This window comes from Chiloscyllium punctatum, chromosome 7 (genome assembly GCF_047496795.1).
Source record: "Chiloscyllium punctatum isolate Juve2018m chromosome 7, sChiPun1.3, whole genome shotgun sequence".
Classification (NCBI taxonomy): Eukaryota; Metazoa; Chordata; class Chondrichthyes; order Orectolobiformes; family Hemiscylliidae; genus Chiloscyllium; species Chiloscyllium punctatum.
Window position 1 is genome coordinate 115,406,974 of NC_092745.1, and position 27,884 is coordinate 115,434,857.

The window sequence follows — 27,884 nt, forward strand, 5'->3', positions numbered from 1 at the left end:
AGATACGGGTGAACTATATCTTTTAAGAGAGTTAAAAGCTAGCAGTGGCACCAAGTGTTCTCAATAATGCACAATGTAACGTGCTGCAGCTACTGGAGTAGCTGGTTGCCTGGAAACAACAAAAACAGATTCGAATTAGGCCAATCAGTTTAAGTTATACTCCGAGAAATACCAATTTCCAATCAAGTTTGAATTGAGTATATTGACAATCTTAAAAGCCAGTGAGACAATCTGACTGGGGAAAAATTGAACAGTTGAGAGGTGAATTGCCAAGCCCAGCTTGTAAACACACTGCCTGAAAAAATAGCGCCCTTAAAGGTACCTTTTCGATCAGTAACTTGTGATGCAGAAATTCCTCAGAAGAAAAGAAGATCCAAAAAGAAGAACCGAAAGCTGCCTAGTTTTGAGATAAGTGTTGTTTTGTAAATCTTAATGGGAGTTTTATCGGGCTAGTATTATAGAAAGGAAGGTAAAAGATAGGTTGGAGTAAGGACTTGTAAATAGTTGTTAGTTAATTATTCTCTGTTATACTTTCAGAAATGAAGTTGTTAATTTTTACTTTGCATAGTTCTTGGGCCACTTGAATTTTTACAGATTACTGCACGGGATAAATCTTTTCTTTGTTGCAAGAGGGTTAATCCGTGTCGTAACAATTTGTTGAGGAAAACACTAAATAAAGGGTATCTGGGTAAACACTCCCAGTGGAATCCAGTAACTTCAGTTAACGAAACCTTTTCCTGTCTATATTTTAATATCTGAAGTTATTTTATTTCGATGTACAGTATTAAGGAGCCTCAGCAAGACTGAAGTCCGTGTGAATTGGGGAAAAGTCTCCACTGGTCAGAGTCATGTCTAGAACAAAGGAAGATAGTGATGGCTGTTGGAAGTGATTCACTTCAGTGCCAGGCTATCATTGTAGGTATACTTAAGGTAGTATCCAAGGCCGAGCCATCATCTTCATTAAGCTTCCTTCTATAATGAGATCAGAAGTGAGGATGCTTGCTGATGAATAGACAGTTATTTAGCATAATTCTAATGTAATCCTTAGATAGTGAAGCAGTGCATGTCCACATAGACTGTCCTAGCCAGCAGGCTTGAAGAGAAATCTCTCAGCAATTTCTATTCTATGCTTTCTGGTTCAAATTCTCCTTTTGAAAATGGACAGTCTTGATGTACTCAAAGTGGAGCTGAGACTAATTACGTGATAGTATTTCTAAAAGCTTCTGGACCGCCACATCCATATAGACATCCATCTAAAACTGACGAAAGGAGATGAGCTATCTGTTTGCAGCAGAGTGTAGACAAAAGATAATATTAAGATTCATTCTGCTAAAATGAGCCCGAATGATTTCATAATTATCTCATCACCTCACTAATGGGGAAGGTAAAACTTAATGATCTTCATTAGCCTGCCTAGATGGGTTATCAGTGGTGGGTGGAACCGATTCATATTTATACAACATTGGCACCAGTATTGGGGCAGGAGGGAGTTGTTCCAATGGGATGGGCTCCACCTGAATCAAGCTAAGACCTAAGTCTTGGTGAATCACATAGCTGGGCTGTTGATAGGTCTTTAAACTAAATATTGGGGTGGTGTATTCAGTGACATGGAAAATTATAGAAAAAGTTAAGCATGGGGGAAGGGCTTAGCTGAGGTTTTGCAGTTTCCAGATGAGTAATAGGACAGAATATGAAAAGGCTCTGGAATCTAACTTCAGGCACAGCAGGTAAAAGGGATTATTATGAGAAGGGGGACAGTCAACTCAGGACTGACAGTGTTGTACTTAAATGTACACAGCATATGAAACAAGGTAAATGAGTTTGCAGCATAATTTGAAATTGGTTGGCACGATGGATGTGTATCTAGGTTTGCTCACTGAATGGGCAGGTTCGTTTTCAGACGTTTCGTCACCATACTAGGTACCATCATTAGTGAGCCTCTGGTGAAGCGCTGGTGTTATGTCCCGATTTCTATTTGTGGGTCTTGGTTTCTTAAGGTGGGTGATATCATTTCTGGTTCTTTTTCTCAGAGGACGGTAGATGGGGTCCAAATCACTGTGTATATTGATGGAGTTCTAGTTAGAATACCAAGCCTCTAGGAGTTCTCATGCATGTCTCTGTTTAGCTTGTCAGAGGATGGATGAGTTGTCCCAGTCAAATTGTGTCCTCCTCGTTTGTATGTAAGGATACGAACAGCAATCTTGGATAGTTTCACCACATGGACGGCGGCAGGTCAAGGAGGTGCAGAGTGAATTTGTAAGCTTCTTGACTGGCTGTTCTGTCTCTTGTTTTCTACCCAGTTCTCAAATTGTTGAATGTGGTGCGCATGCCCACGATTCCATTTAACTCCCATGGTTGGTATTTTATGGGTATCACAGATTTGGTTCCAAGGGGAATCAGGGCTGGTTGCTAAATATCCAAACATCTGTGTCCTATCGAAAGAAAAGACACGTGTTTGTGTGTGTGTGAGGGAGGGTAGTGGTGGTGGCGGCGGCAGCGGAGTGTTCCTTCTTAGTAAGAAATTTAATTGATAGCAAAAAGTGATGGGAGAGGTGTGGGTAGAGTTGAGGAACCAAAAGACCCTGATGGACGTTGTGTTCAGGCCTCCTAGCAGTGGTCAAGATGTAGGGAAGAGAATAAATCACAAGATAGAAAATGCTCATAAGCAAGCATTACTGGAATAATCATGGGGTCTTCAATGTTCAGGCGGACTGGTAACTCCGATCAGGTTAGTAGTGGATCTCAAGGAAAGGCATTTGTGGAATTTCAACAAAATTTTCTTTTGGAGCAGCTTGAGGTAGAGCCCTCTAGGGAATGGATTTTATGATGTATAATGAGACAGATTCGTTTAGGGAGCTTAAGGTGAAAGAGTCTCCAGGGAGTAGTTTGATAGAAGTCACCCTGCAGTTTGATTAGGAGATGCTGGAATCCTGTGTAATGGTATTGCAATTAAGTAAAGGTAACTGCAAAGATATTAGGGAGAAGCTGGCTGGAATTGAATCAAAGGGAAGCCTGGCAAGGAAGACTGTGGAGCAGAAATGGTAAGGGATTTCTGAGGGTAAGTTGGGAGGTATAGCAGAAATTCATCCCAAGGAAGATGGAACATATTAAGGGGAAGGCAAGGCAACCATGGGTGATAAAGGACATCAGGGCAGCATAAAAGGAAAACAAAAAGCATATAGTGTGGTGAAGATTAGTGGATAGCTTTTAAAAAAACATTAGAGGCAAACTGAAATGCAATGGGGGAGAAGATGAAATAGGTGAGTTATCTAGCAGTATTATAAAAGAAGATTGCAAGAGGGTTTTTTTTGATATTTAAAGGTAAGAGAGGGAAGAGTGAACATTGGATTGCTGGAAATAGAAGCTGGAGAAGTAGTAATAGGGAACATAGTTATGGCAGAGGAACTGAATAATTTGCATCAGTTTTCACAATGGAAGACATCTGTCTGCCAGAACTTTGAGAGTCAGGGGCAGCGATGAATGTAATGGCCATGACTAAGGAGTAGGTGTTGGGGAAGCTGAAAGGTCTGAAGGTGGATAGGTCACCTGGACCAGATGGACTATACCCCAGAGTTTTGAAGGAGAGAGCTGAGGAGATTGTAGAGGCATTGATCCTCATCTTCCAGGAATCACGAGTCAGGAAGGATCCCAAAGGACTGGAAATTGCTAATGTAACACCACTGTTTATGAAGGGAGATAGGCAGAAGATAGAAAACTTTAGGCCCATGAGCCTGGCCTTGGTGAGATTTTAAGAATTCGTTATTAGGGATGAGATTGCAGAGTACTTGGAAGTGCATGGTAAAATAGGGCTGAGTTAGCACAACTTTGTCAAGCGGAGGCTATGCCTGACAATGGACAGTCCATGGAAGTGACCTATTTGTATTTCCAGAAGGCCTTTGACAAAGTGCTGCGCAAGAGGTTGCTAACTAAGATAAGAGCCCATGGTATTGGAGACAAGGTACTGGCATGAGTAAATGAATGGTTGATTGACAGAGTGCAAAGAGTAGGATTAAAGTGGCCGTTTTCAGGGTGGCAACTGGTGACTAGTGGAGTTCCACAGGGGTCTGTGTTGGGACCACAACTATTCATTTTATACATTAACAACCTGGACAAAGGAATAAGGATATTGTTGCTAAGTTTGTAGTTGGCACAAGGATAAGGAGAGGGGTAGATGGTGTTGAGGAAGCAGGGAGACTGCAGAAGGACTTGGACAGCTAGAAGAATGGGTAAAGAAGTGGCAGATGGAATACAGTGTGGGAAAGTGTGAGGTTATACACTTTGATAAGAAGAATAAAGATGTAGATTACTTTCCAAATGGCGAAAGACTTGAGAAATCTTTAGCACAAAGAGATTTGGCAATCCTAGTTAAGGATTCTGCACAGTTTCAGTTGATAGTTAAGAAGACAAATGCAATGTTAGCATACATTTCAAGAGGGCTAGAATACAAAAGCAGAGATGTACTGCTGAGGCTGCATAAGATTTTGATGGGACCACAGTTGGAATATTGTGAGCAGTTTGGACCCCGTATCAAAGGACAGATGTGCTGGCAAAGGAAGGATCGAGAGAGGGTTTACAAGAATGATCGCAGGGATGAAGGGCTTGTCATGTGAGGACTCTGGATCTGTACTCAGAGTAGGGAAAGATAGAATCGTGAAGGTGTTTAGTGTGCTTTCCTTTATTGGTCAGAGCATTGAGTATAGGAAGCTGGGAGGTCATGTTGTGGCTGTACAGGACATTGGTTAGGCCACTTTGGATTATTGTATGTAATTCTGGTCTCCCTCCTATAGGAAGAATGTTGTAAAGCTTGAATGGGTTCAGAAAAGTTTTGCAAGGACGTTGTCAAGGTTGGAGGGTTTGAGCTACAGGGAGAGGCTGAATAGGCTGCAGTGTTCGGAGGCTGAGGGGTGACCTTATAGAGGTTGATAAAATGATGAGGGGCATGGTTAGGGTAAACAGACAAGGTCTTTTCCATGGGTTGGTGGAGTCCAGAACTAGAAGGCATGGGCTTCGGGTGAGAGGATAAAGATAGAAAAGGTACCTAAGGGACAACTTTTTCACACAGTGTAGTGTGTGTATGCAATGAGATGCCAGAGGAAGTGGTGGAGGCTGATACAACATTTAAAAGGCATTGGATGTGTGTATGAATAGAAAGGGTTTAGACGGATATAGGCAAGTGCTGGCAAATGGGATAGATTAAGTTAGGATTTCTGGCCAGCATGGATGACTTGGACCGAAGGGTCTGTTTCTGTGCTATACGTCTGTATGACTCTGAGGGAGGATCTGATAGAAACTTACAGAATACTGAGAAGCCAGGATAGAGTGGATGTGGAGAAGGTGTTTCCACTCGTAGGAGTGACTTTGATGTGAGGTCACAGCCTCAGAGTGAAGAGGTGACCCTTTAGAAGGCAGATGAGGAATTTCTTCAGCCAGAGGGCGGTTAATCTGTGGAACTTTTTGTTGCAGAGGGCTGTTGAAACAAAGTCATCAAATGCATTTAAGAGGTTCTTGATTAGTATGGGGATCAAAGGTTATGAAGAAGACAGGAGAATGGGTTTGAGAAATATATGCTGTAATCAAATGGCAGAGCAGACTCAATGGGCTGATTGGCCTAATTCTGCTCCTAAGTTTGGTTCTTATCAGCACCTGAAACTCTTGTCCTTTTCACAAGACTGATGTTTTGTTTTTAATTCCATCGCTGGATTATGGCGTCCCTGGCCAGATCCGTATTTTTACCTGGATTTCTGGATTAACAGTCCAGCAACAGACTGTTGTATGTTCTATAGTTAGTCTGATCTTGGAGTAGAATAGGTTGACACAACATTGAGGGCTGAGTGGTCTTGTCTGTGCTGTACTGTTCTATGTTCTTGCATATTCTAATCCCATTGAGTCTCCCTTATATGTGAACTTGTTGCACTGCGTAAAGATACTTTCTTACGCAAGATACTATCTTCAAGTTGGAAATTTGCAAATAATCTGGAAAACATTCCCAACAGATTAAATGATGTACATACATACTGCCTAAAATATGGCAAACCGGTCAGAATTCATACACTCCCTCTCCTTCATTAGCTAATTCCATCCAGGGTAACAGTTATAGTGCTGGTAAGGATATAGAAGAGCTCAAGTTTTCGAGCCTGATACACAGAAGAGTGCATGTGGAAATGTTAGGTGAAGATGAATTTGGATTTTGGGAATATGCCGTCCCTGGTTGTCCAGTCTGCAAAGACCTGTTGATGAGATTTCCCTATTTATTTGGCCTTGCTGACTTGACCAGACTGGGGCAGATGAACTTCATTAAACTATGTCCATCTGATTTAGGAATAGCTTTAATGGAGGTTGATAGTAAGGTCAGGTTCCCAAATGTGTTGCCAGGGTTTACCCAACTGAATGATGATGCATTTGAAGGTGGGAAACTTCAAGAATTACTTGCCTTTTCTCACCTGAACAGTGCTCAGCTCAGTGCCCTGTATCTCGAAACATTTATTTTCATACACTGTTTCAACACACATGAAAAGACGACAAGATTAACAACTGATATATTTCATTGTATTTATCATCAATTTTATTAAAGAAGTCAGAAATCTCTATGGACCCAGCTCAAAGACTTTGATGGTTTGTTAGTGGAAGAATGAGAAGAGCAATTATGGTGCTTTTCAGACAAATCATCTCTGCCATTCCTTAACAGATCATTTTGTAATTTGGTGGGCAAAGGTGCTGGATTACCATCTGATGTCTGCAGTTCAGAGCCTACCTTTGCAAGTTGTGAAGCGCAGGATTCACTGCTCTGCCTCATTGTAATGCTGTGGCCCAAAATGTGCTGCCTTGGTGAGCAGGTTACCATTCCGAAACATTGGTTACAAGCTTCCCTCAGTCGTTAATGCTAATGCTGCCACTCTTCAAGCAGAGCTTGAGTGTCTTTGAAGAATTTTCTTTGCCCTGCCCTGGAACACTAAATATTTGAGGATGAGGCAAACTGCACATGACTGGAAGGCTTCAGCCATATGGGCATATTGTGGAGTCCATTGAATAATGTGCTCTTGTGATGCAATGGTACCTATAAACCAGGAGGCCAGGGATAAAATCCCATTTTGTTCAGTGAGGTGTAAAACGGGCTTATTAGAAAGTATCTCAAGTCCTTTCAAGTTAATTTTATAACAGTTTTGCCTGAACGCTTTGCAAGCTGACTTCAAGAAAGGCACTAGCATTTGTTTGTTGGTCCTCGCATTGAATCCAGAGGTGTGCACAGATTCCTGATGAAATTTCTTGGACCATATCCCACTGACATCTTATAGGATAATGGCTACACTGAATCTTAGGACTTTTCTGAATACCAGAGGCCTGTGTTGTCCAATTGAGCTCACAAGGCTGACCCAGTGTTGGATCTCCTCAACAATGGCACCCTTGTGAGAACTGTCGCTGCCAGGTTATTAGAAGTGTTCCCAACAAATTCCAGAATGTCCACATCAAAATATTTGGGAGCTGGGATATTTGTACAATCCCAGTTATGGGCCGATATGAGTTGTGTTTTGGTAATGTTCAAAGGTAGACTGAGTTTTTTGTATGAGAATGAGAATAGTTGCAAATCTGGTGCAACTTCAGATCTGGACAATGATACAGCAGGCATGTAAAGTCAGTTTAGTTTTAACACAGGCAATTGAGGTTAAAGAGTCTTTTATCTAGACAGTATTTAATGTTAACACTGAATTTCAGATGATCTTTGAGGTGTATAGTTATTGTCAGGTAAGTTGTAGGTAGTATGGGGTCTATCATACAGGCTTGCATAACTCCAGTCTGGACTTTCTCCCTCACAATAATAATCCTATTATCATGAGGAATTTGCAAGATTGTGAAAAAGTTTCTTGACAATCTTTGAGCTGGGTCCATAGAGCTTTCCAACTTAGTGAATAAAATGCATTGGTCAAGTTGATGATGAATGCAACGAAATATATCTGTTGTTAAACTTGTCGTCTTTCTTAGTCTCCTGTGCGAGACAAAGTCTGAGGTTTCTCTGGACAGTCTAAAAACATGTTATATCTCTGAGAGGATTTTCTCAACCAGTCAACTGGTTCACCAGTGCCTATCAGGGACTGAACTTGCCACTTGTACTAGTCTGGTCTATGCACCTCCAGTCCTATGTAAAGTGAATGATTTTTTTATACTGGAAAAAGTAATGGTTGACTAGGAGGTGTTCATTACCTCTGTTGCCAGCTCTGTGACATAGAATGAATGGAATGACTGTGACTGTGTGAAAATCTCTTTACTCTTAAGATATGATCTTATTTTATGATGCTTCATCTCACTGAGAATTTGAGATTTCTCAAGTGCCCAATAAGGATAATGTGGTTGTGGCAGTTCTCATTTCATTCAGCTACTTTATGTTTAAGAATGAAAGTTGAAGAGTTCATCAGTTCAGATATATTACAACTTTTATTCTGTAGGTGGCAACAAGGATACTATTTAGTTAACTGAAGATTTAATACTGCCATACATTGTAGTAAATGTAGACTGAATTGTCAAGTAGCCAAAATTGAAAAGCAAACTAATTTTCTACATACTATAAAGTTTATCCTCTAACTTTTGATATTTGTATATAGATCTTTCTAACAGTGAAAGAAAAAAATGGGTAACAGTCTGAACTGGTTTACTAGTCTGCCTAGTGTACTACTTTGGTAAACCAGAATGTCGTCATGCTACTTAACTGATACCACAAAGGATATGATTGACTTAGTGCCATTTATCTATATTTCTATGATGCTTTTGACATACAATAGTGGCCAGTGTGTGCATGCTTTTGGAAAGCACTAGTCGTAGGTTTTGAAAGTTCACAATTGATGCTGAAGTAATGTTATTACTGTCTTTAACACCGCATGTAGCAATCATCATGAACCAATCAAAAGTGAGGAGGGCTTTTGCCTGAAACGTTGGTTCTCCTGCTCGTCAGAACCAATCCACCCACCCCTCCCAGCACCTTCCCCTGCCACTGCAGGAAATGCAAAACCTACACCCACACCTCCCCCCTCACTCTATCCCAGGCCCCAAAGGAGGCCATCCACATCCATTAGAGTTTTACCTGCACTTGCACACGTCATTTACTGTAATGGTGGCTCCCGATTCGGTGTCCTCTACACTGGGGAGACAGGATGCCTACTTGCTTCAGAGAATATCTGCAGGGCACCCACACCAATCAGCCCCACTTCCCCGTGGCCGAACACTTCAACTCCCCCTCCTACTCCACCAAGGACATGTAGATCCTGGACCACCACCACTCCCTAACCACCCGACGCCTGGAGGAAGAATGCCTCATCTTCAGCCTCAGGGTGCTCCAAACCCATGGCATCAATGTGGATTTCACCAGTTTCCTCATTTCCCCTCGCACCCCCCCCCCCCCCCACCAACCTTATCCCAGTTCCAACCTTCCAACTTCCTTCCCACCTATCCACTTCACCCTTCTCTCTGGCCTATCGTCATCACCCCCACCTCCTTCTACCTATTGCACTCTCAGTTATCTTCCCCTCCACCCCAGCCTCATCCCCCCTCCAATTTATCTCACCACTCCCTCAGCTGCAGCCTCATTCCTGATGAAGGCCTTTTGCCCGAAACATCGATACTCCTACCAAATATTGAAATTTGACCGAGTGAAATGTTGGAAGCATGTGCATATTGTATAGGAAGAAGAAGAATGAAGTCAAAAATCCTTTTCTTCACAAGTTTCTCCCTTTCCAGAAGTTGCTGGGGTATGTCCTGCGGGTACCTTGTGACCGCTCTGGTTATGCAACAGAGTATTGGTATGTTGTCAGTGATGAAAGACGTTGCAATTAAAGCCAAATCTGTTGGCACCAATATTAATTCTTAAACATCTTGCTTAAGTTGCAACATGAAAATGAAGACTGGAATTTCTGACTTTTTAAACCCTTCCCAGATTAAGGGCCTTGAGGAGCTACTTTAGCATTCAAATAATTTACCCAGCTAAGATTAGTTGACAATCTCCAAGACCCATTGATACGATATCAGTAATGGCTTAATGAACTGGCCCATTAGGTGAGATTTTAGAGGAAGAATTAACCTGTATTGTAGTATTTTAGACTTTTTGAATACATCCAAATTCTCAGGTGTACTTGAGGTTACCTCTGTGATCACGAATGGATGCCATTTCAAATGAACTGTGATTTGATCGACAAATATTGAAATAATGAGAAAATATAAATAGATAAAAAGGAAATATGAGTGATTCGGAGGCAGAAATGTAATTTAAAGTTGTAAGCAACTTGAGTTTACTTGGTCTACAAGTTTATCTGAATCCTGAGATTGTGTTGTGGACTTACTCAGGACATCACTGTTTGAACAATCAGTTGAATTGTCTATGATATTGTAACTTGGCAGTTAGCAATCTTTCAAAGTTCTGATTTTCAAATGTTGCTGAGCGTATTCTTTCCTCCCTCACAGGAAGTAAATGTCTGTTAGTCACCCAAAAGTTCATCTACACATCTAATAAAAAATTAAGTTTCGTAGAATCACACAGAGATGTTGGACCAGATTTTCTAATTTTCACAGTGAGATTACCACCATCGTGTTAAGAAAGAACTCTATGTTTTTGGCAGTCAGTTCCAATCATGGCTCCTTCAGAAGAAGGGAAGTCATCTTAAAAGTAACAGGTTCATTGTCATATAGGGTTGTTGGCGAATGCCACCCCCTTTTCTTGTAGCAGTAGTTGCTGTCTGCTGTGATTGAAATGTCAGCAGCACAGACAGACGCTTTGACAATTCCTATGACACGATTCATTTGCAGGCCAAGTGTGAGGGTAGTGTGCCAGGGCACCGAGTGGATGATAGAATGTTTCAGGTTGTCAGCCCAGCAAGGAAAAAGTGGGTGGGGGGGAGAATGGCAGCAGCGTGTCAGGTCTGGCAAAGGATGGGGCGGATGGATGTTGGGTCCAGCAAGGAAGAGTGGGTGTCGAGTCAGGGTCTGGAGGGTGTATAAGATCTGGGCGAGTTATAGTTAGGGGTAAATTAGGGGTTCTAATTAATAATGACTTCAGACTTGGTTTTTAGATCGTAAGACATAGGAGTGGAAGTAAGGCCATTCGGCCCATCGAGTCCACTCCGCCATTCAATCATGGCTGATGGGCATTTCAACTCTACTTACCCGCATTCTCCCCGTAGCCCTTAATTCCTCAAGACAACAAGAATCTATCAATCTCTGCCTTGAAGACATTTAGCGCCCGGCCTCCACTGCACTCTGCGGCAATGAACTCCACAGGCCCACCACTCTCTGGCTGAAGAAATGTCTCCGCATTTCTGTTCTGAATTTACCCCCTCTAATTCTAAGGCTGTGTCCACGGGTCCTAGTCTCCTCACCTAACGGAAACAATTTCCTAGCGTCCACCCTTTCCAAGCCATGTATTATCTTGTAATTGTCTAATGTTTCCACAGTGACTCTTGACTGCAGTGGAACACTCCAAATCCTCCAGTTTGAATGGATGCTTCTGAAGGGTTCCAAGCACAGGCGAACTGCTTGTTTGAATCTTCAGTTCCTATGTATTTCCCTCAGAGTTTGCTGCATCAGAGATTCTGCAGAGTCCTGACAAGCAATTTCTATCTGTGCTGCAGGATCAACTATCTAAACATTGGAAAATCTGGGCCATTACACCTCTCAGTGACTAGGTACTTTGTACTCAACCAGTGTAGAAGGGTAATTGCAGTTAATTGATGACTTGTAATCCATCTAGAAAAATGCAAGTCAGAAAATCCTATCAAACTGGTCTATAGTGTTCTGGTCAAACTACATCTTGTATAAGACCGGTCAGAATCATAAACAATGTTTCTAATGAAACAAGCAATGAAAAGATGAGGATCTGGGGAAGACTTTAAGCCCCTCTAGCCTGTTCTGAATTCAGCGAAACCAGCTTGTCTACAAATCCATAGACTTGCCTGTTATTCAATACCCTTTGATACCTTCAGAATTTATCAATATTTGACTTGATATTTTCAGGCACTAGTGTCCATGCACAGCAAGGAGGGAAATTTAGCAAATCTTCTCCATTTAGATTAAAAAGAAGCAATAGAGATTTATAATGTTATAAATCTGGAAAATTACTTGAAATTGAATTATGATCATGGCTGAGAGTAAGGAGGGATTTCACAGTCACATGAATGTGCTGGCAGACAATACTTGGTTGGAAGTGTGTCTACTTCAACACCAGGAGTATCTGAAATAAGGTAGGTGAGCTTGCAGCATGGATAGGTATCTGGGACTTTGATGTTGTGGCCATTTCGGAGACATGGATGTTGCAGGTTCTCGGGTTTAGACCTTTCATTAAGAGCAGGGAAGGCGGTAAAAGATGGGGAGGTGTGGCCTCTTTAGTCAAGGACAGTAAAACGGTGACTGAAAGAACTTTTGACGAGAACTCATCGATTGAGGTGGTATGGTTTAAGGTTAGAAACAGGAGAGGAGAGGTCACATTGCTGAGAGATTTTTATAGGCGTTCGCAGAGTTCCAGGGATGTAGAGGAGAGGATCGGCAAAACAATTCTAGGTAGGAGTGAAAGGAACAGGGTGGTCATTATGGGGTCTTTAACTTCTCCAACATTGACAGGAAATGCTATAACTCTAGTATGTTAGGTGTTTTTGTGCAATATGTGCAGGAGGGTTTCCTGACAGAGTATGTTGAAGGGCCGACAAGAGGGGAGGCCACACTAGATCTGGTGTTTGGTAATGAACCAGGCCAGGTGTTTGATTTAGTGGTAGGTGAGCACTTTGGAGGGAGTGACCCTAATTCGGTTACGTTTAGTTTAGCGATGGAAAGGGATAGGTGCATGCCACAGGGCAAGAGTTACAGATGGGGGAAGGGCAATTATAATGTGATTAGGCAAGACTTAGGAGGTATAGAGTGGGGGTGGGTTGAATCGAAATGTGCAGCTGGTTTAAGGAATAGATATTGCGTGTCCTTGATAGATAAGTTCCTGTCAGGCAGGGAGGCTGTTAAGCAAAAGAAGGAGGCTTCTGTGATGTTGAAATGAGATGGTTCAGATGAGGTGGTGGAGAGTTACAGAGTAGCTAGGAAAGATTTAAAGAGAGAGTTAAGAAGAGGACATTAGCAGTCTTTAGCAGGTAGAATAAAGGAGAACCCTAAAGCTTTCTATAGATATGAGGAATAAAAGGGTGATGAGGGTAGGAATAGGGCCAGTCAAAGACAGAAGTGGGAAGTTGTGTGTGGACCCTATAGAGATTGGAGAGGTGCTAAACGAATATTTCTTATCTGTTTTCACTCAGGAAAAGGAGAATATTGTAGAGGAGAAGACTGAGATACAGGCTATTAGACTTGAAAGGATTGAGGTTAGTAAGGAGGAGGTGTTATAAATTCTAGAAGGAGTGAAAGTAGACAAGTCCCCTGGGCTGGCTGGGATTTGTCCAAGGATTTTCTGGGAAGCTAGGGAGGAGATGTTGGAGCCTTTGGTTTTAATCTTTGAGTCATCATTGTTTACAGGTTTAGTAGCAGAGGACTGCAAATGTTGTGCCCTTGTTCGAGAAAGAGCAGTAGAGATGACCCAGGTAATTATAGACCATGAGCCTTAAGTCTGTTGTAGGAAAGGTTTTGAAAAGGATTATAAGAGAGAGGATTTATAATCATCTAGCAAGTAACAATTTGATTTCAGATAGTCAACATGGTTTCGTCAAGGGCAGGGAGTATCTCACAAACCTCATTGAGTTTTTTGAGAAGGTGACCAAGCACGTGGATGAGGATAGGGCAGTTTGGATTTCAGTAAAGCCGTTGATAAGGTTCCACATGGTAGGCTGTTGGAGAAAATGCAGAGGCATGGGATTGAGGGTGATTTAGCAGTTTGGATTAGAAACTGGCTTTCTATAAGAAGGCAGCAAGTGGTGGTTAGTGGAAAATATTCAACCTGGAGTCCGGTTACTAGTGGTGTGCCACAAGGATCTGTTTTGGGATCACTGCTGTTTGTCATTTTTATAAATGACTTGGACACAGGCATTGGTGGAATGGTGGACAATGTGAAAGAATGTTGCAGGTTGCAGGGAGACTTGGATAAACTTTGGAATGGGCTGAGAAGTGGCAAGTGGAGGGTGTTAAGTTTTATTGGTAGAGAGATTGAGTTCTGGAGCTGTAAGGTCATGCTGCAACTGTACAAAGTGCTAGTGCAGCCGCACTTAGAATATTGTCTACAGTTCTGGTCGCCCCATTACAGGAAGGATGTGGAAGCATTGGAAAGGGTGCAGAGATTTGCCAGGATGTTGCCTGGTCTGGAGTGAAGGTCTTCTGAGGAAAGACTGAGAAGAAGGCTAAGGGGGGATTTGATAGAGACATACAAGATGATCAGAGGACTAGATAGGGTAGACAGTCTTTTTCCTAGGATGATGACATCAGCTTGTTTGAGAAGACATAGCTACAAATTGAGGGGTGATAGATTTAAGACCGATGTCAGAGGCAGGTTCTTTACTCTGGAGTAAGGGCGTAGAATGCCCTACCTGCCAATGTAGTTAACTCAGCCACCTTAGGGACATTTAAGCATTCCTTGGATAAGCACATGGATGATGATGGGATAGCATAGGGGGATGGGCTTAGATTAGTTCACAGGTTGGTGCAACAACGAGGGCCGAAGGGCCTGCTCTGCGCTATATTGTTCTCTGTTTTACCTTCTGTCAATCTCCCTAACACACTTTCCTTATGAATATTGTATTCCTTGGTTTCCTCACCATACCTTGTACTTTCCAACATTTTGACCCTCTTTGTGAACACAGAACCAAAGTATATATTTAGTTCGTAAGCCATTTCATCGTTTCCCTCTCTGTATGTACATTTGTCTTCAAACTTTTTCTCTTCAGATACTTAAAGAAACTTTTACAGTTATTTTTCATGTTCCACACAGGCTTACTCAAGTACTCTATTTTCCTTTACTCAATTAAATTGTTTTCTTTTGCTGAATTCTAAACTGCTTCCACTCCTCAGGTCTTTTCGTTTTTTTTCTGACTAGTTTGTATGCCTCTTCACTCGATCTAATAGTATTTCTAATTTCCCTTGTAAGCCATGGTTTGACCATTTTACTTTGCACCAGACAGGAATGAACAGTTGTTGCAGTTCACTTATGCACTATTTGAATGTTTGCCATTGCATTTTCGCCATCATTCCTTTGAATCATGTCCTCCTATCAATCATAGCCATTTTGAGCCTCATACCATTGTGCTTTCCTCTATTAGAATTCCCCCTCAAGATAAAAAGTCTATCACTATGATTGCTCATTCCCCAAGGGGGCTTGCACAACTAGATTGCCAATTATTCCTTTCTCAGTTCAGTCTCGAATGACCTAGTCTGTAGTTAGTTCCCCGACATATTGGTCCATTCTGTATACACTCCAGGCATTCCTCATGTAAGTATTGCTACTAATTTGTTTTGTTCAATCGCGATACAAATTAGAGTTATTCATAATTACATTTCTTTATTCATGCATCTCTAGTTTCCTGTTTAATGCCATTCCCAAAATCGCCTCCACAATTTGTGTGTCTATACAAAACCACCGCTAATGTTTTTTGCCTCTTGGTGTCTCCACCCCACCCACACAGGTTCCACATCATCGAGACTAACCTCCTTCCTGACTATTATATTAACTTCCTTTTTAACCAGCAATGCAACTCCACTGCCGTTACCTGTTTCTCTCCTTCCTAAATACGGAATACCCCAAATATTCACTTCCTATCCCGAGTCACTCTGCAGCGATGTCCCCATAATACCAACGATATCATGCCTGTTGTCACCATGATTAATTCATCCATTTTGTTACATATGTTCTGTGCCTTAAGGCTTTTTTTTTTGAAAATCATTTCTTGCCCCATTCCCATTACTGTTCACAATGTCCCTGTTTGATCCTGGCCCTTGATTTCTCTGCCTGTCACTTTGTTTTGTTCCCCTGCCTTTTGTTTTTGGTGTGGGATTCCCCTTTCTCTGACTCCTTGCTTAGATTCCCATCCCCCTGCCATATTAGCTTCCACAAGCACTCTAGTAAATACTCCCCCTGGTGTATCAGATCTAGTACTGCCCAGATGTAATCCATTCAGTTTGTACTGGTCCCACCTCCCCAGATTCCTGAGGAATCTGAAACCCTCCTCCTTGCGCTATCTCTTTAGCCGCATATTCATCCTGATATATTCTGCTATTTCGACTCTGATTAGCCTGTGGCACTGGCCATAATCCTGAGATCACTATCTTTTGGGGTTATACTTTTCAATTTATTTCTGATGACTCCATCCTTTTAGGACCTCATCCTTTTTTTAAATCGATATCATTTGTACCAATATGTACCGCAACCACTGGCTGTTCTTCTCCCTCCAGAATGTCCTGTAGCTGCTCTGTTACTTTCTTGACTCTAATTCCAGGGAGGTAGTGTACCATCTTGGAGTCTCATCTGTGACAAAAGAAATGCCTGCCTATTTCAATTGAATCCCATTTCAGTGTATTCCCACACTCTGTATTCCCTCCTTGTGCAGCAGAGCCAATTGTATTGCAACAAATTCAGCTGTTGCTGCTTTCTCCAAGAGGACATTCCCCTCAACAGCATCCAAAGCAGTCTATCTGTTTTCCAAGGAAATGGCATACCATATTAAAAAGATATACTGAAAGGATTTATATGTCCTTTTAAGTTGTAAAATGATGTGAACTTTACTTGAATTGGTATGTGTGACCACAGACATTGATAAAACTCACTCCAATTCTCAAATTATCTCTAGCGTCATTTGGCTCGAACTACTGGCAGGTGGAAAGACTCCCCACGGAAGAATGCTGTAAGTGAGCTGCAAGATGAACTGATGACAGTGCGCCTTAGAGGAGCTGAAACACAGGCTGAACTGAAAGAAGTTAAACAAAGGATGCTGGAACTTGAAACACAGGTATAAATAACTTCTATTAGTTTTGTCATGAAATAGAATTTACTGAATAGATTTAACTTGATTAGGTTTTTTTCTGAAAGTTCTTTCCTCGTCTAATTTTATTCTATCCTCTTTTGGGCAGTGGTAATTAAGTAGGTAACTCACTCAAAAATATGTTAGACCTTAACTTGAATCCATTTCAGTTTTTCTCATAACTCTTTATCCCTACCCAGATGTCTTCAGAAAATTGATCTTGAACTCCAGTTTCATCATTCCAGTTCTGTAACTGAAGTCTACAATATCTCACTCTGAGGCCAAACTTTAAAAATAAAAAAAAGAGGAATCATGTATCAATGTTTTGGAATTCTTTGATAACGTAATAGATTGCTTCAAAAAAGGGGAACTGATAGATATATTGTACTTAGATTTCAGAGACATTTAATAAGGTATCATCGAAGATTATTGCAGAAAATGAAAGCTCATGTTGCAAGAGGTGGCATGTGGAGAATACACGAATTAGTGATGATTGATTGGCAGCTAACTGCCAGACTTTGTTTAAATTTTAAACAAGGCAATTTGACTCTGGTCACGTCATTTCCCTGAGAAATCCGCTAGTGAATGACTGTGATCTGTTCTGTTGAGTTGAAGGAGGCAGTGTGTGTGAACATGTTCTGTCGTTCTGCAAAGAACAGGGCCCTATATATTAAAATATGTAGGCCCTATATATTAAAATATGTAGCTTCCAATGAACACACATCCCACTGTGTGCCCAGTTGATAGTTTTAAATTTGTTGCCAACATCATTGTTTGCACATTCAGGAATCCTGTTTCTGCCTTATCCACATAATCCTTGATTCCACTATCTTTAAGAGTTCTATTCATCTCTTTCTTGAAAGTATCCAGAGACTTGGCCTCCACTGCCTTCTGGGGCAGACCATTCCATATATCCACGAATCTCTTGGTGAAGAAGTTTCTCCTCAACTCTGTTCTAAATGGCCTACCCCTTATTTTTAAACTGTGTCCTCTGGTTCTGGACACACCCATCAGCAGAAACATGCTTCCTAACTCCAGAGTGTCCAATCCTTTAATAATCTTATGCGTGTCAATCAGATCCCCTCTCAGCCTTCTAAATTCAAGTGTATACAAGCCCAGTCGCTCCAACCTTTCAACATATGATAGTTTCCCCCCCCCACTTTCCGGAAATTGACCTCGTGAACCTACGCTGCACTCCCTCAATAGCCAGAATGTCCTTCCTCAAATTTGGAGACCAAGACTGCACACAATACTCCAGCTGCGGTCTCACCAGGGCCCTGTACAGCTGCAGAAGGACCTCTTTGCTCCTATATTCAATTCCTCTTGTTATGAAGGCCAGCATGCTATTAGCTTTCTTCACTGCCTGCTGTACCTGCATGCTTGCTTACATTGACTGATGTCCACGAACACCTAGATTTCGTTGTATTTCCCCTTTACCTAACTTGACTCCATTTAGATAGTAATCTGCCTTCCTGTTGTTGCCACCAAAAGTGGATAACCACACATTTGTCCACATTAAACTGCATCTGCCATGCATCTGTCCACTCACCTAGCCTGTCCAAGTCACCCTGTATTCTCAGAACATCCTCCTCACATTTCAGCCTGCCACCCAGTTTTGCATCATCAGCAAATTTGCTGATATTACTTTTAATACCTTCATCTATATCATTAATGTATATTGTAAACAGCTGTGGTCCCAGCACCGAACCTTGTGGTACTCCACTGGTCACTGACTGCCATTCCAAAAGGGACCTGTTTATCACTACTCTTTGCTTCCTGTCAGCCAGCCAATTTTCAATCCGTCAGTATTTTGCCCCCAATACCATGTGCTCACTCATCTCCTATGTGGTACTTTTTTAAAGGCTTTCTGAAAGTCTAGGTACACTATATCCACTGGTTCTCCTTGTCCATCTTCATAGTTACATCCTCAAAAAAATTCCAGAAGATTAGTCAAGCATGATTTTTGATTAGTCAAGCATGATTTCCCCTTCATAAAACCATGCTGACTCTGACCTATACTGTTACTGCTGTCCAAATGAATCATAATTTCAACTTTTATAATTCTTTTATATCTTTTTCTTTTAAAATTTTATCTTTTATAATTAATTTAGCATCCACTCTTGTCAGTTTCCCTCAGGTTTTTATACTTTCCAAACCATCTGTCATCTTCTAAATTTTATAGAATTGCTCTTTCCTCATATGACAACACTCAATCCCATGACTCAGTTAAATGATTCTTAAGTGAATTAAGTCAATTAAGTACACCTTCTTTAAACTGCTAATATAAATACATTCTTTCTAAAATAGGAAGATCAACACTGTACATGTATAGTGTACATTTAAACATTGCTATTAGAATAAATATGACGTGAATTTGAAATTGCATTTGTAATTTGTTTTATCTGTTAATTTATGAAAATATCAGAACCAAATCAGCAGTAACCAGCTATGTCGAGCAGAGAAGGAGTGCAGTAGCCTACGTGAGAAGGTGCAATATCTCACAGCTCAGAATAAAGGACTACTCACTCAATTAAATGAAGCTAAAAGGAAAATAGCTGAGATGGACTGCAAGGTATAGTATATTCCTAATTCAACTTATCATACATCTGAAGTTAATTTTGGGTACATTGATTGTTCATTGAAATGTATAAATCAATAATAATTTTTTTAAAAATCTAACTTTAATTAAAGTTTTTAAATTCTGGTGCTATTTGCCGTTATGAGTGAGTACCATCTCATCTACAGCCTTGGAACGTCTTCAGTAAAAAAGGATTTTAATGTTTAGGGGTGATATAGTTATGTATTCCCCTTGTATATTTTCTTTAATATATCTTGCCTTGTACATTGATACCTCAATGTGTGTCCAGTAACTATTTGAATATCCGCATCATTAATCTTCTTGGGAACAATATCATTCATTGGCCTTTTCCTGAAGTCAGAAACTAGTTCTTTTGCTTTATTTTCACTTTGTTGAAGAGGATTGCTATGAAGTATATAATGGACAGAGTATATCAAATAATCATGGTGTAAAGTTTATATCAACCGACTGACTCGAGTGTGATTGACCTACCACGTTTTACATAAATTTTAGATTGAGTTTGAAACACTGAACATTTCAAGGTGTTTGATAAAAATGTCATCACTTAAACTTTGTTTTAGTTCAGTAAATTGTACTCATAACATCAAGTTTGCTTTAAAACAAAGACACTCCACTTTTTTCCTGGCCTATTTTTGATAATTTGATAAAAATGTTAATAGCAAACAGATATGTTCTGAAAATGTTGAAAGTTACTGTATCCTCTGATTAAGGTTTTTCCTCCTCCTTTGACCATATTGAAATTGCATGTACAAATGTGTGCTTTTAGTGATTGGGTTGCACAATATTTCGATCCAAGGCTTGGTTGTCTGTTGGATGCTTTGATTTCCTTTGTCTTAGTTACATACAAACTTTATTACATTATTCAGGTGTTTCTCAAAGCATTTTAAGTTTTTATTTTGAAATCAAGTATATTCCTGTTAACGTGAAAGGAAAGGCTGGTAGGTATAGGGAATGCTGGATGACTAAAGAAATTGAGGGTTTGGTTAAGAAAAAGAAGGAAGCATATGTCAGGTATAGACAGGATAAATCGAGTGAATCCTTAGAGTATAAAGGCAGTAGGAGTACACTTAAGAAGGAAATCAGGAGGGCAAAAAGGGGACATGAGATAGCTTTGGCAAATATAATTAATGGGAATCCAAAGGGTTTTTACAAATACATTAAGGACAAAAGGGTAACTAGGGAGAGAATAAGGCCCCTCAAAGATCAGCAAGGCAGCCTTTGTGTGGAGCCACAGAAAATGGGGGAAATGCTAAATGAATATTTTGCATCAGTATTTACTGTGGAAACGAAAATGGAAGATATAGAATGTAAGGAAAGTGTCCATGTTTCAGTGGAGGAAGTGCTGGATGTCTTGAAATGCATAAAAGTGGATAAATCCCCAGGACCTGATCAGGTGGGAAGCTAGAGAAGTGATTGCTGGGCCTCTTGCTGAAATATTTGTATAATCAATAGTCACAGGTGAGGTGCCGGAAGACTGGAGTTTGGCTAACGTGGTGCCACTGTATAAGAAGGGTGGTAAGGACAAGCCAGGGAACTATAGACCAGTGAGCCTGACATCGGTGGTGGGCAAGTTGTTGGAGGGAATCCTGAGGGGCAGGATGTACATGTATTTGGAAAGGCAAGGACTGATTAGGGATAGTCAACATGGCTTTGTGAGTGGGAAATCATGTCTCTCAAACTTGATTGAGCTTTTTGAAGAAGCAACAAAGAAGATTGAGGAGGGCAGAGTGGTGGATGTGATCTCTGCGGACTGCAGTAAGGCGTTCGACAAGGTTCCCCATGGGAGACTGGTTAGCAAGGTTAGATCTCACGGAGTACAGGGAGAACTAGCCATTTGGATACAGAACTGGCTCAAAGGTAGAAGACAGAGGGTGGTGGTGGAGGGTCGTTTTTCAGACTGGAGGCCTGTGACCAGTGGAGTGCCACAAGGGTCGGTGCTGGGCCCTCTACTTTTTGTCATTTGTATAAATGATTTGGATGCAAGCATAAGAGGTATTGTTAGATGTTAATTTTGCAGATGACAGCAAAATTGGAGGTCTAGTGGACAGCGAAGAAGGTTACCTCAGATTACAACGGGATCTTGAACAGCTGGGCTAATGGATTGAGAAGTGGCAGATGGAGTTTAATTCAGACAAATGCGAGGTGCTGCATTTTGGGAAAGAAAATTTTAGCCAGACTTGTACATTTAATGGTAAGGTCCTGGGGAGTGTTGCTGAGCAAAGAGACCTTGGAGTGCAGGTTCGTAACTCCTTGAAAGTAGAGTCGCAGATAGATAGGATAATGAAGAAGGCGTTTGGTATGCTTTCCTTTATTGGTCAGAGTATTGAGTACAGGAGTTGGGCGGTCATGTTGCGGCTGTACAGGATAATTGGTTAGGCCGCTGTTGGAATATTGTGTGTAATTCTGGTCTCCGCCCTGTCGGAAAAATGTTGTGAAACCTGAAAGGGCTCAGAAAAGAATTATAAGGATGTTGTCAGGGTTGGAGAAGTTGAGCTATAGGAAGAGGCTGAACAGGCTGGGACTGTTTTCCCTGGAGTATCAGAGGCTGAGCGGTGACCTGATAAGAGGTTTACAAAATTATGAGGGGCATGGATAGGATGAATAGACCGAGTCTTTTCCCTGAGGTGAGGGAGTCCAGAACTAGGGGGGCATAGGTTTAGGGTGAGAGGGGGAAAGATATGAGAGACCTAAGGGGCAACTTTTTCACACAGAGGGTGGTACATGTATGGAATGAGCTACCAGAGGAAGTGGTGCAGGCTAGTACAATTGCAATATTTAAAAGGCATTTGGATAGGTATATGAATAGGAAGGGTTTGGAGGGATATGGGCCGGGTGCTGGCAGTTGGGACTAGATTGGGTTGGGATATCTGGTCGGTATGGACAAGTTGGGCCGAAGGGTCTGTTTCCATGCTGTACATCTGTTTGACTCTATGTGTAACTATTTAAGAGCCGCGAGGTTTTGCTACAGCTCTACAAGTCCCTGGTGAGAACACATTTGGAATATTGTGACCAATTCTGGTCACTCTACTATAGGAAAGATACAGAGGCTTTGGAGAGGGTGCAAAGAAGGTTTACCAGGACGCTGCCTGGACTAGAGGGCTTCTCTTATGAAGAGAGGTTGACTAAGCTCAGACTTTTCTCTGTGGAGAGAAGGAGGAAGGGAGGTGACCTGATCGAGGTGTTCAAGATAATGAGAGGAATAGATAGAGTCAATAGCCAGAGACTTTTCCCCAGGGCAGGACTGACTGGTACGAGGGTTCATAGTTTTAAGATATTAGGAGAAAGGTATAGAGGAGACGTCAGAGGAAGGTTCTTTATGCAGAGAGTTGTGAATATATGGAATGCGTTGCCAGCGGTGATGGTGGTGGAAGCAGAGTCATTAGGGACATTTAAGCGACTGTTGGATATGCACATGGACAGCAGGGAATTGAGGGGTGCATAGGTTAGGTTATTTTATTTTACATTAGGATTAAACCTCGGCACAACATTGTGGGCCGAAGAGCCTGTTCTGTGCTGTACGTTTCTATGTTCTATTGCTTCTAATGCTCATATTTTACTTTAAGGGTTATGGCATTTTGTAACTCATTCCATTTACTTTTCTTTCATAAATATTATGAAAATGTGTTGTGGTGAGAAATTAAATGTACACATTGTAAGGATAAAAGGTGTGGCAGAGAGTGAATGTGTACTGAGAGAACTGCTGGTTTAGTGAAAATTTAATCCACGACTTGGGTTACTTGGACCAAGTGTAGGCAGGTGGGACTAGTTCAGTTTTGGATTATATTCAGCGTGGACTGGTTCAACTGAAGGGTCTGTTTCTGTGCTGAATTATACAATGACATTAACTGATTATGTAGCTATTTCCATTTGTATGAAAGAAAATTATTTTACAGCACTTTGTTTTTGTACCAGTTTAATGTGCACTATGGAACTCTGTTTTAAGGCATACCCTATTTTAAAATCTTTATCCAGATTTCAAGTAATGTACTGAAATAATTCAGGTATTTTGTCAAATGTTCTTTTTCACAAACCTGCTTTAAATAGTCTTTGTAACTCCTTTATATTTCATTTGAGTGAAAATAAGGGTTTGCTTAATAATGAAGTATTACACAAGTTACTTATGAAAATGTACAGCTGTTGTTATAAATGTAACTTTCTGTACTGTTGCACCAACATCCCAAAATTCTTATTATGCATTTTGTTTCCAAATTAAGTTGATCTAAAAGGATTTGCACAGCCCATTCAGCTTTTGGTTTTAATGAGTGTGCGACAGTTGTTCCATTATAACCATACCTGAAGTCAATTCTAATTCCAAAGAGAAGACTGCCACAAGTAAATGCCGCAATAAACTCTGAAATTCAATCACCGTTGTATGTGAGCCTTCATATCTTGGTCAGTTCTCTTGGTTTCTTCAGTTGGTAGTAACTTTGCGCTTTAGACCCAATGTGTTCCAGTAAATCCAGCTGTAATTAAAATTAGCATCTGAACCCCCAATATATATCCCCTTTCAAAGAGAATAATTTGTTTTGCAACTGTAAACATGTTAATATGAAAGGGCATTAGCTAAGTGTGATCTTTTTCTGCAACAGAAAAGCCTTACAGTGATTGCAACACTACAAACTCAAAAATTGCCGTTATTTCGATATGTGAGTTGAATCAGTTGCAAGCATCTCTGATTTCCTGATGTCTAAGTTCATTGCAAGTTACACACAGCCACTGTGTTGAGTAGTGCACTCATTTCATGAAAATTAGCATTTTTTTTGATGGGCTAGTAGCAATTTTGCTACTTTCCTGCGTATGTTTGAGGAGAGCAGTGATGATCTCAGGTTGATTGCGTCAAATGATTGAGGCACTAATTCTCATTGAAAGCTTTAGAAATTGGATATTTTACAGTGGCCAGTATTGAAGTATAGTGAGGTCAAAGTTTTATGCCCTTTAAATGTACTTTATTATTGAGTTTGGGTATATTCACTAATTGGCCACAATAACACAATCCCTGATTTGGAACTATATTTGCATTGATTCACTGCCTTTAGGGAACATTGCTCCTAGTCTGAACCCAACAACATTTGGGTAGAATAAAGATGCTGTGATAGTAATGAGACTTCGAGAAGCAGATAGCATAACAACCCGTGATTGAACTACAACAGAAAATTGCTGACCTGGATATACAGGTACGTAAAGTAACAGTATGACATGGACGTCAGAGACCCCAGAAAGTGACTGACCACCACCTTGAGGGTAATTGAAGCAGTAGATGCCTTGCCAACTCCCATCCCATAAATGAGGAGGAAAGATTCAATAAATTGTTATTCTACTTATACAGATGAGGAGTACAGGATGGCATAGAAAGGTACTTGTAAGATATAAAGAGCATTCATGATGAATTTAGTGCGAATTGTAATATTTGTAAAATAGAAACATAAAAAGAAAGGTTGCTTGAAAAACTTAGCAGGCCTGGCAGTACCTGTGGAGAGAAAGCAGAATTAACATTTCAGATCTAGTGCCCCTTCTTCAGAATGGGGTTGTTTTTGTTTTTGTTTCTGACTCTCTTCATCTGTATTGCTTTGGTTTTTATTGTTTGTAGAATAAAAGTTCTGTTCCTCGTAGATTATTGATTTGAATTGCTTTGATTTTTTTGTTGTTGTTCCATGTACCAAGATCCTCTTTGTGAGCTGTCTATTAATTTGGCTTAACCTATTCCATCAAACCACAATTGTAAAATGTCCCATAAGTGTAAAAGCCTCAATTGAAGAGTCCTGGTGTTTAGCAAAGATTTATTGGAATTCTTCATAATTTTCAGATAAGTTTTCTTGATTACAAACAAAACCCAGTATTCAGAAGGATATCTAGCGTCCACAGTTGGTTTTTTTTTCAGTTTTCTTTTTTTTTCCTAAGATTACTTGCAGTGGGAAAATTTCAAAATCTTGGCTTTTTTGATTCTCACTGTACATTGTTCACACTCTGTATCTGAAAAATAAATGACAAACTTTCTGATCAATCAAAAACAGAAATTGCTGGAGAAACTCAGGTGTAGCAGTATCTGCGGAAAGAAAGCAGAGTTAACATTTTGAGTCCAGTGACCCTTCTGAAGAACCATAAACTCTTCTTTCTCTCTACAGATGCTGATAGACCTGCTGAGTTTTTGCAGCAATTTCAGTTTGTGCTTAACGTCTTCCGTTCCTTCTTTTATTCTCCCGATCATTTTCTTTTTGGAGATTCCAATTTCATAAACTTTGGAATGCATGTTTAAACACAATATGTTATCCTTCTCAATAGATTGCTATTAAAATTATTATTGTTAAGTTGTTTAATCCAATAGAAAATCTGTCTTTATTTGAGTACAGATATGTTATTTACCATCTTGTTGATTAGTTTTAATATCATTTTAGAATAAAGAAGATGTGATGGTGATGAGACTTCGAGAAGCAGATAGCATAGCAGCCGTGGTTGAACTACAACAGAAAATTGCTGACCTGGAGATACAGGTACTTAAAGTACAAATTAGCATTGATGAAATTCTTGTTAATTTCTTCTCTCCAAATGTATTGTTTAGGAGTACTCAGTTACATTTCTATATTTCCATTACTTGTCCAGTACCTTAACCAATTGTCTGAGGACAAGTTTTGCTGCCGTTGACAGGTTGTTTGACAAAACTTGAGTTCAATCTTGTTTGCAGCTGATAGCTACAAGTAGGACCTTTCCTGGATCCTAGTTCCTTCCCCAGCTTTGGAGTACTGAGAGTAAAATGAACACATTGCTGTCTAGACTGAGTTAGCACAGCAAAACATTTGTAATTGAAAATTTGTTGGCTTTTGTATTCCATATGACAACAGGTGGTTTTGCACACTGAATTATTGGACATAGTTTTGACCACCTGTTCAGTTTTATGTTTTCAGTGTTCAAACCTTTGTTAAACACCCAGAACCCTGATCAGATATTCAATAGAGAATGTGAAATGAGAAGGGCATTTCTCACCAAGCAGGAGACAAAGGAAGAGAGGGCAGGAGAAAGATTACAAAGTGAAGTCACCACAAGTCAGGAACAAATTTTGGGTAAATGTTTAATCGACTTAAATTTATATTGGATCAAGTGATTTAATAAATTGATTAAATACACAAATATTTAATTAACAAATAATTAGTGCAATGCTAGCTAATGATGACAGTTCAAATTGTCTGCCTAATGTGGTGTGTCTGTACCTTGCAAAACATCTCCAAATTGTTGAGTTGTGGACATTGTACACATAAGGATGTGGAAAATTATCAGCATAGTTTGATTGAGGAGGCAACCACACATACTTGGCGAAATCAAGTACAGGTCTGGTTAGTGGTCAAGGATAAGAACGTAATACCAAGACTTAAGGGCATACACTTAAGGGCAGTACTATATAATCCACAGTCTTTGTCCTTATTAGACAGGAACAGTTTACAGCCTATGTGGGTAAGGAAACTTTCACAGCACCATGCTACAGGGGGTCATTCAAAATGGAGGCAAAATATAATTTTCAGGACGTCATAAAGAGAGAGAGAGAGAGACTGCTTATCATACGAGGTCTAAAAGCTGTGATGCTTGCCCAGTTTGAGTCAAAGGGCACTTTAGGGCTGGCAAAGCGCTTGTAGCGGAAATCACTTGACTGGACAACTAGTTCAACAGCATGGGTTCAACTCCCACATCAGCTGAGGTTACCATGAAAGACTCTTCTTCGCAACTCGGGTTAAACCACCATCAGTAGTCTTCCTCATGACAGAGGATGCCTGTGGTCCAGTAAGACTATGACCACTTTGCATTAGTCATAGCTAATGTATCCTCACAAGTGGCATCTTATCAAAGCCTTTTCAAAAATATCTAGTCATTATCTCAATCTTGTTTGTACAAATTAGCTGATACATTTCCCAAAGTTTAAGTATATTAAATGTCTGAGCAGTGCTTTGGAAGTTCTTGAGATTGGACAAATTTCTGTATTCACTTTAGATTGAGAATGAAAAAGAAATTGTTATATGGATTCATCATTTTAGGATTTTTTCATGCTGCAGAAATGTTAATGTTAAACATCTGCAAGCAAATTGAATAAAATTAAAGGCATTTTGCTTAAAAGATCAATGTCTGTTGAAGTAAGGTTGAAAAAAATATAGGGATATGTTTCAGTTTGGGTCAGAGATGGAATGAGAATTTTGTAAAATAAGAGAATGGTGTGGGAGCATATTTCATGACAGAAGAATCAGACTTGAACCTGAATGGAGTTGACTTGAAAAACACAATTACTTCTTTCTGGATTTCCTTGCATTACTGTGAAACTAAGAAGCTCAGTCTTTTTCTTCGTATAGTTATATATAACTTCACCACCCAAAGTTCCTAATTTTATAACAAGTATTACA

At 40.3% G+C, this 27,884-nt stretch overlaps 1 protein-coding gene across 6 annotated transcripts in view; it reads left to right on the forward strand.

Annotated features, from left to right (window-relative positions):
- The window catches only part of LOC140480072 (ecotropic viral integration site 5 protein homolog), a 266,405-nt gene that overhangs the window by 140,325 nt on the left and 98,196 nt on the right, over positions 1–27,884 (forward strand). For all 6 annotated transcript variants that reach the window (XM_072574675.1, XM_072574674.1, XM_072574677.1 and 3 more), the window contains 3 exons: positions 16,737–16,895; positions 19,333–19,479; positions 25,899–25,994. In XM_072574675.1, coding sequence (XP_072430776.1) covers positions 16,737–16,895; positions 19,333–19,479; positions 25,899–25,994 — 402 coding nt within the window. The remainder of the gene's footprint in view (positions 1–16,736; positions 16,896–19,332; positions 19,480–25,898; positions 25,995–27,884) is intronic.